Source organism: Carcharhinus amblyrhynchos, chromosome 6 (genome assembly GCF_965287045.1).
Source record: "Carcharhinus amblyrhynchos chromosome 6, sCarAmb.v2.hapA, whole genome shotgun sequence".
Classification (NCBI taxonomy): Eukaryota; Metazoa; Chordata; class Chondrichthyes; order Carcharhiniformes; family Carcharhinidae; genus Carcharhinus; species Carcharhinus amblyrhynchos.
The window spans coordinates 112,259,277-112,277,790 of record NC_137329.1 but is presented as its reverse complement, the minus strand read 5'-3'; the positions used below and the strand labels follow the sequence as shown (position 1 = coordinate 112,277,790).

The 18,514-nt window shown below is 44.7% G+C and overlaps 1 protein-coding gene across 1 annotated transcript in view; it reads right to left on the bottom strand.

Moving 5' to 3' along the window:
- Window positions 1-18,514, bottom strand: part of ptprr (protein tyrosine phosphatase receptor type R) — a 203,565-nt gene that overhangs the window by 67,235 nt on the left and 117,816 nt on the right. Inside the window, exon 7 of the mRNA XM_080191203.1 lies at window positions 977-1,163. Coding sequence (XP_080047329.1) covers window positions 977-1,163 — 187 coding nt within the window. The remainder of the gene's footprint in view (window positions 1-976; window positions 1,164-18,514) is intronic.

Sequence of the window (18,514 nt, the reverse complement as noted above, 5' to 3'; positions counted from 1 at the left end):
TGTCGGGAAAGCTCATCTGGTTCACTAATGTTCTTTAGGGAAGGAAATCTGCCATCCTTGCCTGGTCTGGCCTACATGTGACACCAGAGCCACAGCAATCTGGTTGACTCTTAACTGCCCTCTGAAATGGCCTAGCAAGCCATTCAAGAGCAACTGGGATGGGCAATAAATGCCTACCAGCTGGCGATGCCCATGCCCCATGAATGAATAAAAAATACTTCATTAACCCGGCCCATTCTGTAATCAAGGAATGCTAATGACAGGACATCGACAATGTCTGAGCTTTCCACATATTGATTAATATTCGCGAACAAATGTATTTATATACATCAGAACCTCCTTTCTTATTGCTCAACATCCACATTTCATTCCACATTGAACATGAGATCGAGGTAGGGAGAAAATCAACTGCATTTAGTTAACAAAAATAATAAAATCATGTCATAGAATCCCTACAGTACAGAAGGGGGCCACTCAGACCATTGAGTCTGTACGACCACAATACCACCCAGGCCCACACATTTACCCAGCTAATCCCACTGACACTAGGGTCAATTTGGCATGGCCAATCCACTCAACCCGCACATCTTTGGGCTGTGGGAGGAAACCGGAGCATCGGGAGGAAAACCACGCAGACCACGGGGAGAAAGTGCAAACTCCACACAGACAATGACCGAGGCCGGAATTGAACCTGGGTCCCTGGCGCTGTCAGGCAGCAGTGCGAACCACAGTGCCACCATGCTACCTCATCTATCTTTTTGTCTATCAATTTAGCTTTAAAATAACATTAGCCTGGCTGGAATATTCAGCTTCCAGTGAAAAACCTTTAAAAATGTTTGATCCTTCCTCGTTCAAATTGCAGCTTAGACAGCTATTGGTTCCTGCTGTGTCCCATTGAATGTGGGCGAGATGTTTCTCCAATTACAATTTGTATGATTAAACCGAAGTACAAAATTCACTGCACAGAGTATCATACCATGAATTCAGCTTGAAGGGACTGGGCATTTGCTACATATTCTTTCAGCTGCAATCGAGTAAGCACTCGGCTGGCAGAACGTAGATACTCCAGAAATATCTTTTCACGGGGCGTGGGAGCAACACTGAATGATTCAACATTTCCCAAGCTGCTCATGTCCAACGTAAGCGAAACATTCGAGCCTCTCCTGTGAATTAAGAAAGAGTATTTGAAAATGTTTATTAGATCCCGTTCTTTTTCTTGGGCCCTGAGGGCCTCTCCGCAAACAGCCATATTATTCAGTGGACAGAGAGTGGAAGAGAAATAATCTGTGAGGGTTCAGCCAGTGTGGGACTTGGAGTGCCTTCTCAAAACCCATCCATTTTCAGAAGGTAGAGGAACATCCAGCCCCCTCTTACGGCCTGATTTTACCATTTTCATTCTGGGCGCAATTCAGATCCGACTTGGAAATCTGCTTTCGGGTGCCCCCGTGTGCACTCAGCCTGAAAAAACAATTGCAGGTCTGAATCGTACTGTGGGCGGGGCTTAGCGCACCCAAAATGATTGGAGCTCCGAACTGCGCATGCACAGTTAGACAAAAGACTTGAAAAAGCGCACCCGTGTCAGATCGCTCCCAAGCCGCAGAAAGAGGAGAAAGTGGCCTGGGAACGAAAAGCGGGAGCGATGGTCCCCAGGGAGATCACTGTCCCCCTTATCCACCCACCCTCCCTGCTACCCAGGCTGATCGTGACCCCCTGCCTCCTTCCCCCCACTAATCACCCACAGAGTGGCAGCGAAACCCCTCCCGTCCCCGCCCCCCCCCCCCTCAGAAATACATCCTACCCACATCCCTCTTCCTTCCCCTCACACCCACCGCACCCCCCCCAACCCCGGAAGAAGCGATCTGGCCTCCTTCCCCCTCCCCCCCCCCCACAAGAGAATGATCTGGCCTCACTCTCCTCCCCCCTCACCCCCAGAGAATGATCTGGCCTCACTCTCCTCCCCCTCCCCCCTCCCAGACAACGATCTGCCCTCCTCCCTCCCCAACCAAACAACGATTTGCCGGCTCCCCCCCCCCCCCCCCCCCCCCCCGCCAACCAGCCAACGATCGGCCCTCCCTCCTCCCTCCCGCCCACCACAGAATGATCTGACCCTCTCTCTCTCCCCACCACCACCACCGATCTGAGTCAGAGAGCCTTTGGAAGCTCTGAACTCGCCTCTGCAGCAGCTGGAGCGCCAGACTTTTATTTAGCATGTCCGTTTCTGTGCAATTCCAGATCGGCGAACGCGGTGGTAAAGGGGGAAATGCTGATAAAGTTGGGCAGGCAGTTCATCAATTTAATTAGAATACACGCAAATGCATTTAAATTGCTATTGCACCCGGTTTGGGCACAAATCAGATCGTGGCCGTTCCTGGGTCTCGGTAAGGTGGGCATCTGCATGGACTTGGGCACGGATCATGTTAATGGCCTCACACCCGTCTTTATCACATTTTCACACCCGAAAACGGGCGCAATGCAATGGTAAAATCGGGCCCTTCGTGTCACTAGAAGTCTTACTGGAAGTGAATGCAATTTATAGACATCTGCTCATAATTCATTCCAGAACTCAGTAAAGATCTAACCTCAGCTTCCTTCTCTTCCTCATCTCCACATCAATGAGATTGACTATCACATAGATACCTCCACCTCTCAACCAATTCTCTCGACCACTTTGTACCTGACTGTTAACTAGGACTGAAAATTTCCTTCATGCTATTCCACCCCTGCCCCCCCCCCTCCAATTGGGTGGGCCAAATAGAGGACATGAAGGGCTGCCATTGTATACTTACTTCCCATCCTTTTCCCCAGCTCTGGAAATTTGGCAGGCCATAACTTAATGCTCACTTGGGGTTCACGATTTTAATTTCTGTTCCAAATGCAGCTTCTCCTTAGGCTGCTATTGTCGTGGTGATGGGTAAGTTCCTGTGGGGTGCAGGAACTATGCCAGGCAAGTCAGTTTAGACATTTACACTGTACTTTGTTTCAGAGCAATCCCAAAAAGCAAATCTTTACAAAGCATTAGGGTGCTAACATTGTATCAGTTTTTTTGCAACTTTACCTGTAGTTTCAGGACATCACATCACTTTTTTCAGCTAAAGAATTAGATGCTACTAACATTTTTGATGTCACATTTAAATATAAAGCTGGCATCAATGTTGTTACTTTAATAAAACCATACTTGAGGATTGAAACACTGCATTGATATATAATTCCCATCAAACATATTGGAATGGTGGAATTACTATACTAGACATATACAATGGGCTTTGAGGGATCCAACATAGTGTTTTAAAAGTTTTTTTACTATTGTCACAAGTAGGTTTACATTAATACTGCAATGAAGTTACTGTGAAAATCCCCCTAGTTGTCACACTCTGATGCCTGTTCGGGTACACTGTGGGAGAATTTAGCATGGCCAAATGCACAGAAACAGCACTTCTTTTGGACTGTGAGAGAAAACAGGAGTACTTGTAGGAAACCCACACAGACACGGGGAGAACGTGCAGACCCTGCACAGATACTGATCCGAGCCAGAAATTGAACCCAGGACCCTGATGCTGTGAGGCAGCAGGGCTAACCACTGTGTCACCGTGCCACCCTTCAGATATTGTACTCATCAATAGAATACCACACTGATTTACCGTGATTAAGACAAATTATGTTTATATCATATAGCACATTTAAATTCTTGCCCAATGATTTTTGGACCTCTGCTGCTTTCTCATGAAAATTAAGTCAATGTCTTTAAAATTTTAGGTTCATAGACCTTTTGACCTGTTTTCAATCTCTCTTTCCTCCCCAAAGTCCGTAAGTATTTTACAGCTTTCAAATCCATGCCACTTTTTCCTGCAGTTCCCTTTTTGAAAGTCTCCCATCTGGTTCCCATTTCAGTCACTGCAGCAAGAATCTCAAACTAAAGTTGTAAATGACATCCTTTGTGACTATGATCATTGTGCATTGTCCTTGTCATAGCTTGACATCCCTCATATCTATTGAAATAGAGATACAACATCTCCAGTGTGGCTTCTCTTCTCATTCTATCCCTAAAAGGCAAATTGACCAGTGCTATGTTTGGGTTCAGATGCCTTACAGTACTTTATCCAGCAAATTGAGTCACATTTTGCATTCTACAGTATGGAGAAACAGAAAATAATGTGTGTAGAGGATCTGTAATTTGATGTTCACATTCATTTAATGTCCTGACATTGAGACATTCTTCCAGTATCCATGGACTACAGGACCAATGTGGCATGTAATAACACTGGCAAGTCTGTGAAACATTCATCAACTAAATTAAAACAATCATCCATTCAGAATTTTCTTTGAAAATTTTTTTTTTCTTTCAGGCTCATAAAATAGTCAATCAAACACAGGCATTAATATTCCCATTGAAAAAACCTTTAATCCACTTAACATCTCATAGCCTTTTCCAAATAGACAAATAGGCATTTAAAATCCACTTCAAAGAAAGATTAACTTATTACAAACATATGAAGCTGTCAATCAAACAAAACTTGCCTTCCCCTTCACAGTTTGGATTCAAAGCATTCCCGCAGTCTTGAATCCATTACTGAGTATTTGAGGTCAGTCAATGAGACAATCTAGCAAAACAGATGACTGGCCATCTGTTTAGACAGCTTTGCTGATACAGTTGATAGATGAATGCACATAGAACTGGGCCAGTGTCCCAGTAAATAGAGCGAGTTTCTTAGCTGCTGGCATTGCCATCTACCCACCACTGCTGTTATCTCGAGAAGCAGTGGCCCTGACTCAAGCCTGCACTGGACTCCCAAAGGCCAAAATTCCAAAATTTTGCACCCTTGCCATTGACTTTAGCCACCTTCCCAGGCACTGTCCCAGGTTGAACCAGTTTGTTTTCAAAGTCAGAATTCTTTTAGACTCTTATCTGAGTCTGTACTCCCATATCCTCTTCAGCACGCTGCCTGTCTGCTTGTTAACACTGCCTGTCTTTTCCCTGCCTCAGCCCAATACCTGCTGAGACCATCATTTTTTTGTCACCCTCTAGACTCAATTATTTAAGGGCAGCATAGTGGTCAGCACTGCTGCCTCACAGCGCAAAGGACCCAGGTTCAATTCCAGCTTGAGTGTGTAGAGTTTGCACATTCTCCCTGTGTCTGTGTGGGTTTCCTCCAGATGGTCCAGTTTCCTTTCACAGTCCAAAGATGTGCAGGTTAGCTGGTTTGCCCATGCTAAATTGATCCTAGTGTCTGGGGTAAATATGTGGTGTTATGGGAATAGGATTTGTGTGGGACTGTGGTCAGTACAGACGTGATAATTGAGTGGCCTCCTTCTGTACTGTAGGGATTCTATGGATTCTATTCTATAGATACTCCAGTTTTCCCCACGTTGCCTCCTAGAAACTTTGCTGTCCCTATCATATCCTAAATTGTGCCCAACCACCATGCCTATCCTTGCTAACCTACATTTGTACCTGGTCCCCAAAGCCTCAAATGTAATTTTTAAAAAATGCATTCATGGGACATGGGCTTCATAAATACTGGATGGCCAGTATTTATTGCCCATCCCTAGTTGCCCAAAGGCAGTTGAGAGTCAATCACATTGCTGTGGTTCTGGAGTCATATGTAGGTCAGACCAGGTAAGGATGGCAGATTTCCTTCCCTACAGGGCATCGATGAACGAGATGGGTTTGTCTGACAATTGACAATAGTTTTATGGTCATCAGTAGATTCTTAATTCCAGATAATTTTTATAGAATTCAAATTCCACCATCCCAGGTCTCCATAACAGTAGCTGAGTTTTTGGATTAATCATCTAGCCAATGCCTCCTTTATTCTTCTCCTTATAATTAAAATATCTCATGTCCTCAACACCTCCACTCTGTAAACCCCCTCCTCCAAACTGTCTTGGTTCCAGGCTCTTGTATTCTTCCAACTTCCCTTCAACCTACCATTGGCACCCATGCCTTTGGCTCTCTGGATGCTACTTTCTGTCCTGAACCCCAACATCTCATTATTTCCATTTCGTCCTTTAAGTTCTCCTTGAAACCTGTCTTGTTTGTCAAACTATTAGTCATTACTTATAACCTCTCCTTCCTTGCCTTAGCATCCACAGTTCTTAGGTCCTACGTGAAGGTCCTTGTGACATTTTTCCAGGTTAATTGCTGCTGCCACAAAGACTGAGATTTGGCCTAGCAGATTCATTTCTTCAATACTTCAGTTGAACTGTCATACTGCCAAAGTCATACTGTCAAATTCAAGTGGATGCTTACAAGATGAACTGTACTATTAAAACCACACCATGATTTTATGGATTGAGGCCAGAACTCTTCGACCTCACCCACAGCTGAGATTCTCAGATCCTGCTGCTGTGAATAAATATTTGGCTGAGCGCCAAATGTTTTGTTCACACACCAGCGGTGGTGGGGCATACAAGAGTGGAGAATTCCAGCCTGAATCAGTTGGAATGGACTCTGCAAGAATATCTTCCACTTTTTTAACACCTACGCCAAATGATTCTAACTCAAATTTTAGCCTCATATTAAATGTCAGTATGGGTGAGGACTAGGTGTCATAGTGAGCTAACCTAATAGGCAGAATTTTATGAGAAAAATTCTTTATGTCCAGCTAGTGTGAAAATGGGAGAGTTTCAGATCTATTTTTGGGTGAGTCTCCCAAATCTTATGCACTTTGTGCATGAGAAAATGGGCTAGTCTGTTTCCAGCCACCAGAGACAGTAGGCAGGGCTGAATTCGCTAGCCAGCTTACTCTAGCAGCAGAGGGAGGTGTTGTGCATGTGCAGATTGCTGTGGGTGCACATGTGCAATTGCAACAGCAGAGGCCTGACAAAGTATGAGAGAGATCTGTCAGGCCTCAGCTGCTGCAGCTGGCCTCAACCCAGCAACCCCCCAGCTATCACAAGGGACACAGCCGATTGCAAACTTCACACTGCCCAGAAATATCACCACCTCCCCCCCCACCCACACTGCCCAGACTGATTGCTCCTCAGTGCCCCCCCCTACTCATTACCTGCAGGATGGCAGTGGAATCATCCCCCCGCCTCACCGACCCCACCCCACCCCATGCCCCCACCCCCACCAACTTCAACTGAGTGTGCAGCGGGTCCCCCTCCCACAGCTGCAGAGTGTGCAGCAGACCCCTCGTTCCCTCCCTATTCAGGCTGCCCCTGTAGGCCTTGCCCCCTTCAGGCCCTGTCCCTGTAGGCCCCATCTCCTCCAGGCCATGCAAAAAATTGGTAATTAAGAAGTCAAATGGAATTTTGTCCTTCAGTGTTAGTGGAATGAAGTTTAAAAACAGTGAGGTTATGTTGCAGCTGTGTAAGGTGCTGATGAGGCCACACCTGGAGTACAGTGTAAAGTTCTGGTCTCCTTCCTTGAGAAAGGATATACAGGCACTGGAGGGAGTGCGGAGGAGAATCACTCGGTTGATTCTGGAGTTGAGAGGGTTTGCTTATGAGGAGAGATTGAGTAGATTGGGACTATACATTGGAATTCAGAAGAATGAGGGGAGATCTTATAGAAACATATAAGATTATGAAGGAATAGATAAGATAAAAGCATGGAGGTTGTTTCCACTAACAGGTGAAACTAGAACTAGGGGGTATAGCCTCAAAATAAGGGGAAGCAGATTTAGGACTGAGTTGAGGAGGAACCTCTTCACACAAAGGGTTGTGAATCTCTGGAATTCCCTGCCCAGTGAAGCAGTTGAGGCTACCTCATTGAATATTTTTAAGGCAAAGATAGATTTTTAATCAGTAAAGGAATTAAGGATTATGGTGAGCAAGCAGGTAAGTGGAGCTGAGTCCACAGAAAGATCAGCCATGATCTTATCAAATGGTGGAGCAGGCTCGAGGAGCAAGGTGGCCTACTCCTGCTCTTAGATCTTATGTTCTTCAACAGGCCTGTCAACCCAACTGGTCCATGCTGACCATGGTGCCCTCCCAACTAATCCCAATTGCCTATGTTTGGCCCATATCCCTCTTGTCCTTTCCCATCCATGTACTTATCCAAGTGCTTTTTAAATGTTGTTATTATACTTGCCTCAGCCACTTTCTCTGGCAGCTCACTTCATATACACACCATCCTCTGCGTGTAGAAGTTGCCCCTCAGATCCCTTTTAAATCTTTCCCCTCTCATCTTAAACCTTTGCCCTTTAATTTTCAATTCGCCTTCCCTGGGAAAAAAAACTACAGCCGGAATTTTACCACTTCACCGACCCCGGAATCACTCGCAAACAGAATTCTCTGTTAGCCTCGGGCGGGATTTTATGAGCCATGCCCGAGCAATGTTGTAAAATCCCGTCCTATGTGCGTTCACGTTGTGTAAATAAACATATTCAAAGGTGTGTTCACTTTCCACTTGTGTGCAGCTATGTAATTGTGGACAGTAACTTGTGCTTTGAGGTGAAATAGCCACAATTCCCATTCATGTTGATACTGCATTGAGGTTTTTGCAAATTCAATCGAAAGACAGGAATTAGGCAGGTTGGGGAGGGAATTGTGTGCCCGACTTTTATGATGCCCAAGTTATCAGAATTCTGAAAATTAAGACAAAGTGACAAACTCATAATGCCATGCCTGAAATGTTAGCTTTATCGAATCAGTATGTAAAGGAGTGGTCTTTAAAAAAATGTGATTAATGGAGCATTGCCTCCCAAAGGGAAGCTCCACCAGTCCACCACACTGAACCATCTGATTACCCGAAGCCATAAATCGTGGAATGGGTCACAGCCCAGTTGTGGTAGTTTACTAAAATTACACCATAGCTCATCATCGCATAAAAGTAGCTCATCAGATGGTGGCTTCAAATTGTTTGTACAAGTGCTGTCATTTCTTTAAATACTCTCTGCAATGTTTGTTCAGAGCTCTCCAAATGTGGAACGCCCCACAGTCCTGGTCCATGGCCTTCGGTTCATTTGCTGGGTTGGGATTTGACTGAACTGGATGCTTGCCTGTTGAGAGTTATTGCACTCCATAACCTTGTGCTGTCAGGTTAGGGAGTTGCTTCCTCTTGTGTGCACCAAATCCCCGTCCTACCGTGAGCTGCTCCACTGCCACTCCTGGTTTGTTCTGCTGAGTGGAACCAAGTGACAAGCGTGCAGATGGGAGGAAGACATTAATTAGACAGAAGATCATCTCTGGAGCGGAATGAAGGGTTTGGTTTCATCTCAAAGAGGTGAATTTCTCGCCACTGGAAAAACAAACATAGCATTCCCAGTGGATCTCAGACAAAAATCATTAAAATCACAATATAATTGTCGGAGCCATGGAAAAAGAAAAATGAGGCCCATTTGTTTCTTTCCTGCAATTATATATCTCGCAATTTATGGAAAACTAGTTGGGCTGGAGCATGTTACTATGTTGAAAGAGAGTTTAGAAGTTGTACCAATTTATCATTGAATCTTTTGAATTTGGCAATGATTTAAATCTAGCTAAAGAAATCAGCTGATCAGATTCTGACCTATCTGACTGTAGAATCACAGAATCCCTACGGTGCAGAAGGAGGCCATTTGGCCCATCGGTTCTGCACCGACCACAATCCCATCCATGTCCTATTCTCCTAACCCCACATATTTACTCTGCTAATCCCCCGACACTAGGGTCAATTTAGCATAGCCAATCAGCCTAACCCGCACATCTTTGGACTGTGGGAGGAAATCAGAGCACCCAGAGGAAACCCATGCAGACACGGGGAGAATGTGCAAATTCCACACAGGTGGTGACCTGAGACCGGAATTGAACCCCGATCCCTGGCGCTGTGAGGCAGCAGTGCTAACCATTGTGCCACCATTTGTGAAACATTTGGAAACTGGACAGTGACCCCCATTAATACTGCTGCCTCGAAATTGAGAGCTCTAATTTCAAACCACTTGGGTGCCTACCAACCACTATTACCCACACCCCCTGCACCTCCCCGTCCCCCACACCCTGCATCCCCGACACCCTCGCACCCTCCTACACCCCCTGCACCCTCCTCGCACCCCTCCACTCTCCCCACCACTGCTGCCTTCCACTGGAGATTGCTGATCCAACTCCAATCACCAATATCCACCAATCCCCACCAGAGCTTCCCACCAATCCAAACCAGAGCTTTTCACCAAACCCAACTAGAATTTCAAAATTCAGAGGGTGATAGATAGAACATGGAACATATATCATAGAACATAGAACAGTACAGCACAGTACAGGCCCTTCGGCCCTCAATGTTGTGCGAGCTATGTCTAAACCCAAGATCAGGCTGTCCCGCTCTCTATAATTCTGGTAAATAGATCTTTGGAATTCCGTACTCCAGTGGAGACTCAGTCATTGAATATGTTGAAAGCAGAATTCAGTAGATTTTTAGACACCAATGATATTAAGGGATACCAGGCTAGTTCGGGAAGATGGCCTTGAGGTGGAAGATCCAAAGATGTGCAGGTTAGGTTGATTGGCCATGCTAAGAAATTGCCCCTTAGTGTCCAGGGATGTGTAGGATAGAGGGATTAGTGGGTAAAATATGTAGGGATATGGGGATAGGGCCTGGGTGGGATTGTGTACGGTGCAGACTCGATGGGCCAAAGGGCCTCTTTCTGCACTGTATGGATCTATGATCAGCCATGATCTAGTTAAATAGTGGAACAGGTTCAAGGGGCCGAATGGCTTACTCCTGCTCCGATATGTAAAAATAAAAAATGGGCTAGAAATGTTCTGCAGAAATCACCCTTTTATTATTAAATCAGTTTCACTTGTCTTTTGCATTAGTAACACCATTATTACCAAGTTTACAACATTACCTGTCCAGGATAAACCAATCTTTAAAAAATTTATAATTTGAAAGTGACCAGTTAACACGGTAACAGCATAGACAACAAACAACAAGTTATATTTATACAGCACCTTTAATATAATAAAACGTCCCAAGGTTCCTCATAACATGATAAAACTAAGTATGACACTGATGCACGTAAGGAGATACAAGGTCAGATGACCAACAGCTTGGTCACAGAGGTAGATTTAGAATCATAGAATCCCTACAATGCAGAAAGAGGCCATTAGGCCCATCAGCCCAACTCTATCACCTCGCCCACCCCGGAATCTGCGTGGGTGAGGGTCCCACAACAGAAATCTCTCTTGGCCTCAGGAGGGATCTTACAGTCTTGCCTGAGCAAGGCCGTAAAATCTCACCCATCGAGCCTGCACTGACAATGATCCCACCCAGACCCTATCCCTGTAACTCTACATATTTACCCTGCGAATCCCCCGACATTAAGGGGTAATTTAGCACAGCCAACCCACCTAACCATTGGAGAAAACTGGAGCACTCAGAGGAAGCCCCCACAGACACATGGAGAACGTGCAAACTCTACACAGACAGGCTGGAATTGAACCCGGGTCCCTGGCACTGTGAAGCAGCAGTGCTAACCACTGTGCCACTGTGCTGCTCTGTGGATTGTCTTTAAGGGAGAAAAGTGAGATAGAGAAGCAGTGATCTATAGGGAAGGAGTTCAAGGGCTTCGAACCTACGCAACTGAAGGCCTGTTATAGAATGATTAAAATTGGGGATGCTCAAAAGGCCAGAAATGGAGGAGTGGCTGGAGGAGATTGCAGAAATTGAGAGGGAGTGTGCCATAGAGAGATCTGAAAACAAGGGTAAGAATTTTAAAACCAAATGTTGCTTGACTGGAAGCCAATGTGAGGCTGTGAACAATGGCGAATGGGACAAGGTACGAGTTGAGGGAATGGCAACAAACCAAGTAACAATCTGAAAGTTGGTTTTCACAAGCAAATGCTTGGGATCAGCAGATCCTTGAGAAGAGTTAGTTTGGAAGTAGATTGGCGTGGGTCCACATCATTATTTTTACAATAAATGGAACAGAGTGCTTTGTAACATTTCTTTTAATATCAAGGGTTACTAGAGTAAAGGAAATACTATTGTTCGCCTTTCTGTAAATAGAAAGTTTGACTTTATAGGTCTGACCCACACAGCTCATGTTAAATTAAAAGCAAACCTCAGTTAAAAACGTGTTAGTGGAGTTTAGAAATTAAACTGGACTTAACCCCATGAAATAATTATGTTCTTTCTTTGTGGCCAACTTAGTACAATATGAACAACGGGACAATGGATGATTATTTGGTCACGTGCTTCCCAAGTGTGTTTACTGCATAATTTTCTATGTGAATGTTATAGTAAACCAATAAATCACACTGCAGGAATGCTTTATGAATGCCAGTGCTGTTTGCTCAGGATGCTGTCCTCTTAATGTCTGGGCAAAGCTACAGTGCTAGCCCCTAGTGCGGATATCTGCTATAATCAGAAGGACTGAACCCGGCTCTCTAAACAATGAAGGCCACCTTGGATGTGACGAAGCTATTCCAACCTCAGCAGGTCCAAATTGGCTGAGGAAATGATTTTTGACAAGCATTTCTGGATTGAGGTTTAATGCAATCAGTATCTGGTAGTGACAGGAACCACTCAGTATCCTGTGAAGGAAAACAGCTGACACAAGAGCAATTTCAGCTTTCCCCTTTTAATCACGCTTTCTAATGTACTGCCAACGCACCTCTGTCCTGGCTGTGATAAGATTAGTACACTAAATCTAAGGGAACTGACTGCTCACAAATACTAGTTACACAGCCTTCCCTGTGTTCCTGTAGATTAATCTGACTGCAAAATTACTTTCCAGCATGCAATGGAGTAACAGCCACCTACAGTTGTTGTCATTAATGAGGTTTGCAATGGAATTGACATTAGTTAGGCTGCATTTGGAATACCGCATGCAGTTCTGGTCACGACACTATCAGAAGGATGCTTTGGAGAGAACGCAAAGGGGGTTTGGTTGGTCTGGAGGGTTTTGGGTGTGAGCGAGAGAGTGAATAAACTCAAAGTATTTTCACAGGAAAGACGGAGGCTGAGGGGTGACCCAGTTGAGGTTTACAAAATTATGAGAGGCACAGTTAGGGTGGACAGAGGCTTTTTCCTTGGGTGAAAGGGTCGACTTCAAGAGGGCACAGGTTTAAGGTGAGAGGTGGTAAGTTTAGGAGAGATGTGTGGGAAGAGGTTTTCATGCAGAAGGGATGGGTGCCTGGAACACACTGCCAGTGAAGGTGGTGGAAGCAGGCACGATAGCAACTTTCAAGGTGCATCCTGACAGACACATGAACGGGAGGTGAACAGAGGGATAGAAAATGGGTGGAATTCTCCCACTTCATCCGTGACAGGAACCTTAGTGGGCAGGACAGGACTATGCAAAGGTCTGTTCACCTTGGATGGGATTTTCTGGTCTTGGGGGCGAGCGTAGCTGGAAAATCCCACCCCATGTATCCGTGCAGGCTTGATGGGTCTGTGCTGTATTATTCTTTGTTCTTATGGAAATTAAACTCACATATAAGCTTATTCAGAATGATTCAGATGATTTGGAGAAAAAGTAAAGCTTTTGAATTTTGCCCAAATACCTAGGTTAAATAAATGCTGCATCAATGGCTCAAACTAAGTGTGGAACATTATTTCAATAATCCAAAAACTGTACTGGTTTTGTCTCAGTAAATGCACAGTGGAAGTTAAATGGACAATGTATAATGTGAAATCATTGGTTTAGCAGCCAATTTATTGCACCAGGTTAAAAAGATAAAGTTGTTATTAAGATTCTAACCAGGATAGTTTCCAGTCACTTATAACTGTCTGTTAATATGGATAGGGAAGGGATTTGTTGTGAAAAAATCCATTGTGTGCCACCTTTATTCATCTGCTATTATTACTACTGACTTGATCCTTTAATTTCATGTATACAACTTCTGTAACTTTTGATTTTACAAAGTTTAAATCCTGCCTTGCCTAAAGATATGTAGAGGGACAGGTAGTATTGAGGAAGCAGGGGGGCTGCAGAAGGTCTTGGACAGGTTAGAAGAGTGGGCAAAGAAGTGGCAGATGGAATACAATGTGGAAAAGTGTGAGATTATGCACTTTGGAAGGAGGAATGGAGGCATAGACTATTTTCAAAATGGGAAAATGCTTAGGAAATCTGAAACACAAAGGGACTTGGAGTCATTGTTCAAGATTCTCTTAAGTTTAATGTGCAGGTTCAGTCGGCAGTTAGAAAGGCAAATGCAATGTTAGCATTCATGTTGGGAGATTGAGAACACAAGTGCAGGGATGTACTTCTGAGGCTGTATAAGGCTCTGGTCAGACTCTATTTGGACTATTGTGAACAATTTCGGCCCCATAGCTAAGGGAGGATGTGCTGGTCTTGGGAAGGGTCCAGACGAGGTTCACAAGAATGATCCCTGGAATGAAGAGCTTGTCATATGAGGAACAGTTGAGGACTCTAAGTCTGTACTCATTAGAGTTTAGAAAGATGAGGGGGATCTTATTGAAACTTACAGGATGCTGTGAGGCCTGGATAGAATGGATGTGGAGAGGATGTTTCCACTACTAGGAAAAACTCTAACCAGAGGGCACAACCCCAGGCTAAAGGGACAATCCTTTAAAACAGAGATGAGGAGGAATTTCTTCAGCCAGAGAGTGGTGAATCTGTGGAACTTTTTGTTGTGGAAGGCTGTGGAGGCCAGGTCATTGAGTGTCTTTAAGACAGGGATAGATAGGTTCTTGATTAATAAGAGGATCGGGGTTATGGGGAAAAGGCAGGAGAATGGGGATGAGAAGAAAAATATCAGCCATGATTGAATGGCAGAGCAGACTCAATGGGCTGCGTGGCCTAATTCTGCTCCTATGGCTTATGGTCTTATTAACTCTTAGCTTGAATATGGATTAACAGATGGAAAGTTGCTATTGTCCCAGATGACCATAGGCACTGACTGGAGGTGAGTTAACCTGTAGATCACCACACCTCCAGCGAGGGGCAAGGTTGAGAAGGTAAGCCTTCATGAATAACCTCAGACAGTACAGGAATTGACCCTGCACTGATGGCATCCCCCTGCATCACAAGCCAACCATCCGGACAGCTGAGCTAAACCGATGACCACCCTCCATTTATCCCATCACCATTCCTCCGAGGTTGTTCCTGCTCGCTTTGCCTTACTTTTGACTGTATCTTCATCCACCCAGGCTCCAAGCTCCAGAATTCCTTTCCTAAATTTCCCCACTATTTAGAAACAGAAAACTTGCTTTTACAGAGTGCCTTCCACTTCCACAGGATATCTGAAAATCCTTCAAAGCCAATTAATTACTGTTGCATAATCCCTGGGTTTTTTGAAGTAATCAAATTATGCACAGTAAGAACTCACAACTAACAATATAAAAAATGACTAAATTATCTGTTTTATGGCAATGTGGGTTAAAGTTTATTTATTAGTGTTGCAGTAGGTTTACATTAACACTGCAATGAAGTTACTGTGAAAATCCCCAAGTTGCCACATTTCGGTGCCTATTCGGTACACTGATGGATTTAGCTTGACCAGTTCATCTAGCCAGCACATGTTTTGGACTGTGGGAGGAAACCAGAGCACCGGTAGGAAACCCACGCAGACACAGGAAGAACGTGCGGACTCCACACAGACAGTGACAGGGAATCAAACGCAGGTCTCTGGCACTGTGAGGCAGCAGTGCTAACCACTGGACCACTGTGCTGCCCATAAAGGCAACTATAATTGGGACAGATAGCACTGGAGACAGAGTAAATGTTTTAGGCCATCTCAACCTTAAATGCTCACTTTGTTTCTCACCACAGATGCTGCCTGACCTGCTGTGCGTTTCCAGCACTTTCTGTTTGATTCCACTCTCCGCAGTATTTTGCTCTTCTTTCTGTTAAAGTTGGGATTAAGGAGCACTGATAACTTGGAGGATTGTGGGTTTGGAGAAGATAACAGAGATGGAGTGAGGCAAGGCCATGGAGGGATTTGAAAACAAGGCCGAGAATTTTTCAGTCAGGATGTTGTTTGACTGAGAGCCAATGTTGTTGAGCGAACGCAAGGGTATAAGGGGATTGGGACCTGGTGCGGGTTCAGACACAGGCAGCAGAGTTTTGGTTGACCTCTAGTTTACAGAGGCTAGCATGTGAGAGACCAGCCACGAGGTGTTTCGAATAGTGGAGTCAAGCAATGAAAAACCAATAAAGAGTTAAAATTGCAGGCACTTTGTCTGAATGCACAAAACATTCATAATAAGATAGAAATATGGATGGTAAAAATAGTGATGAATGTCTTTGATCTAGCAGACATTACGAAGACGTGGTTGCACTGTGATCAAAGTTGGGAACGATATCTTCCAGGATACTTGACATTTCAAAAAGACAGACAAAATGGAAAAGGAGCAGGGTGGGGGGCAGCCCTGATGATAAAATATGACATAAGGACAGTGGCGCGGAAGGATATTGGCTCAGAAGAGCAGGAAATTGAATCAGCGTGGTGGAGATAAGAAATGACAAGGGTCAGAAAATTCCTGTGGGATTAGTTTATAAACTCTCTAACAGTAGCCTTACAATTGGATGGATTATTACTCAAGAAATAAGAGGAGTTTTCTTCGAAAGGAATAGCATAATCACAGGGCATTTTAATTTTAATTTTTAAAAATTATTTCGCGGGATACAGGAGTTGTTTGGATAGCCAGCATTTGTTGCTCATCTCTAATTGCCCTTGGGAAAGCCTTCTTCAATCACTATAGTACATCTGGTGCAGGTGCAAACTAGACAGAAGGTACAAAGGTATAAACTGGAGAAATCAGATTGGTTCAGGGAATGCATTCAAGACAGTTTCCTAGAACTATGTGCGGAATTTTACGAGAATGATTCTAAGTGTCCAGCTAGCGTGAAAATGGGAGAGTTCCTGATAAATTTTTTGGGTGAGATTTCACACTCAAAATTACGTACTTAGTCATTGAAAAAATGGTATAGGTTGTTTCTAGCTGCTGCAGGTATTGGGCTGCGCTTAATTCGCCAGCCAGCCTGTAGAGAGAGCTGTCAGGCCCATGCTGCTGCAGGCAGCCTCAACACAGCACCCCCTCCCCCACAATCACGGAGGCCTATGGCTGATCACAACTCCACACTGCAAGGACATCTAGCCCCCACTGTCCAGACTGATCACCCCCCTTTCCCCATTGATCTCATCGTAACTGCAGAGTGTGCAGCAGCCACCGCTCCTCCTCAATCCAATCACATCTGCAGAGTGCGCAGAAGCCCCCCCCCACTCCCTCCCAGCTTGGGCCTCCCATTCTGGTCCTATCCACTTCAGGCTCCACCCCCTTCAGGCAATGCCCTTGGCCCTGCCCTCAATAGCCCAGGGGCAATGCAAAGGTGCCCACTAGCCATTGTCCATGTGCCAGGCTGGCAGGGCCAAGCTGCCATTGCTTGGCTGGCACTGCCCAAGGGGCACCTTTCCCTTTGCCCTTGGCAGTCCCAGGGGGCCTCAAAGGCCTCCAGTTCCACCAGTGAGGCCAACACAATTGTTGCCCATTCATGGGGAGTAGGTGTTTTCCTCACTGGAGAGTATCTCTCCCCAGTGAGGCCATTAAAGCAAGTGAGCCCAGGCAACTGAACACTGGGTTCACTAAACAGGTGCAAATCTTCATTTAAGTAAATTTGAATAAATTATTCAGCCTTTCCCTCATTTCCAATGAGAGGCTTACCTCGCCAGAAATCCGGGTCTCACAAAATCGCAAGAGCTGAGGAATTGGCGTGATCTTAATTTCTTGGCACTCGCGCAATTCTACTGCCTCACTCTGCCCATCGATGGGTCATAAAATCGTGGCCCACACGTCAAGAACAATCAGGACGAAGTTAATTTAGAACTTGTTTTGTGCAATGAAACCGGGTTAATTCGTAACCTCATAGTAAAGTATTTTTTGGGAAAGAGTGATCATATTATGTAGGAATTTAACATTGATTTTGAGGTTAATATACATATGTCCAGAACTAGAGTAGAAAGGTTGAAGAAAGCCAATCATACAGCTCTGAGGGCTGAACTGGCTGAGGTAGATTGGGAAAACAGATGAAAAAGTATGATGGTGGATGAGGAAAGGCATAAATTTAAATAAATATTTCGGATCTACATTCCACTGAAAAATGAAAATTCCACAGGAAAAAGATGGTTAGCTGAAGAGGTTAAAAATAACATTAGATTAAAAGAAGAGGTGTATAATGTTACCAAGATGACTAATAAGCCTGAGGGTTGCAAGTGTTTTAGATTGAATTTACAGAAGGCATTTGACAAGGCGTCACACCAAAGGCTGCTCCATGAGATGAAGGTGCACGGTGTTATAGGTAATGCATCAGCATGGATAGAAAATTTGTCAACTAACTGAAAGCAAAGAGTGGGGGTAAATGGGTGTTTTTCTGGTTGGCGATCAATGACTAGTGGTGTGCCTCAGGGATCAGTGTTGGGACCACAATTGTTTACAATTTACATAGATGATTTGGAGTTGGGGACCAAGTGTGGTGTGTCAAAATCCACAGATGACACTAAGGTGAGTGGCAGAGCAAAGTGTGCAGAACACACTGAAAGTCTGCAAAGGAATATAGATAGTCTAAATGAGTGGGCAAGGGTCTGGCAGTACAATGTCAGTAAATGTGAGGTCATCCATTTTGGTAGGAAT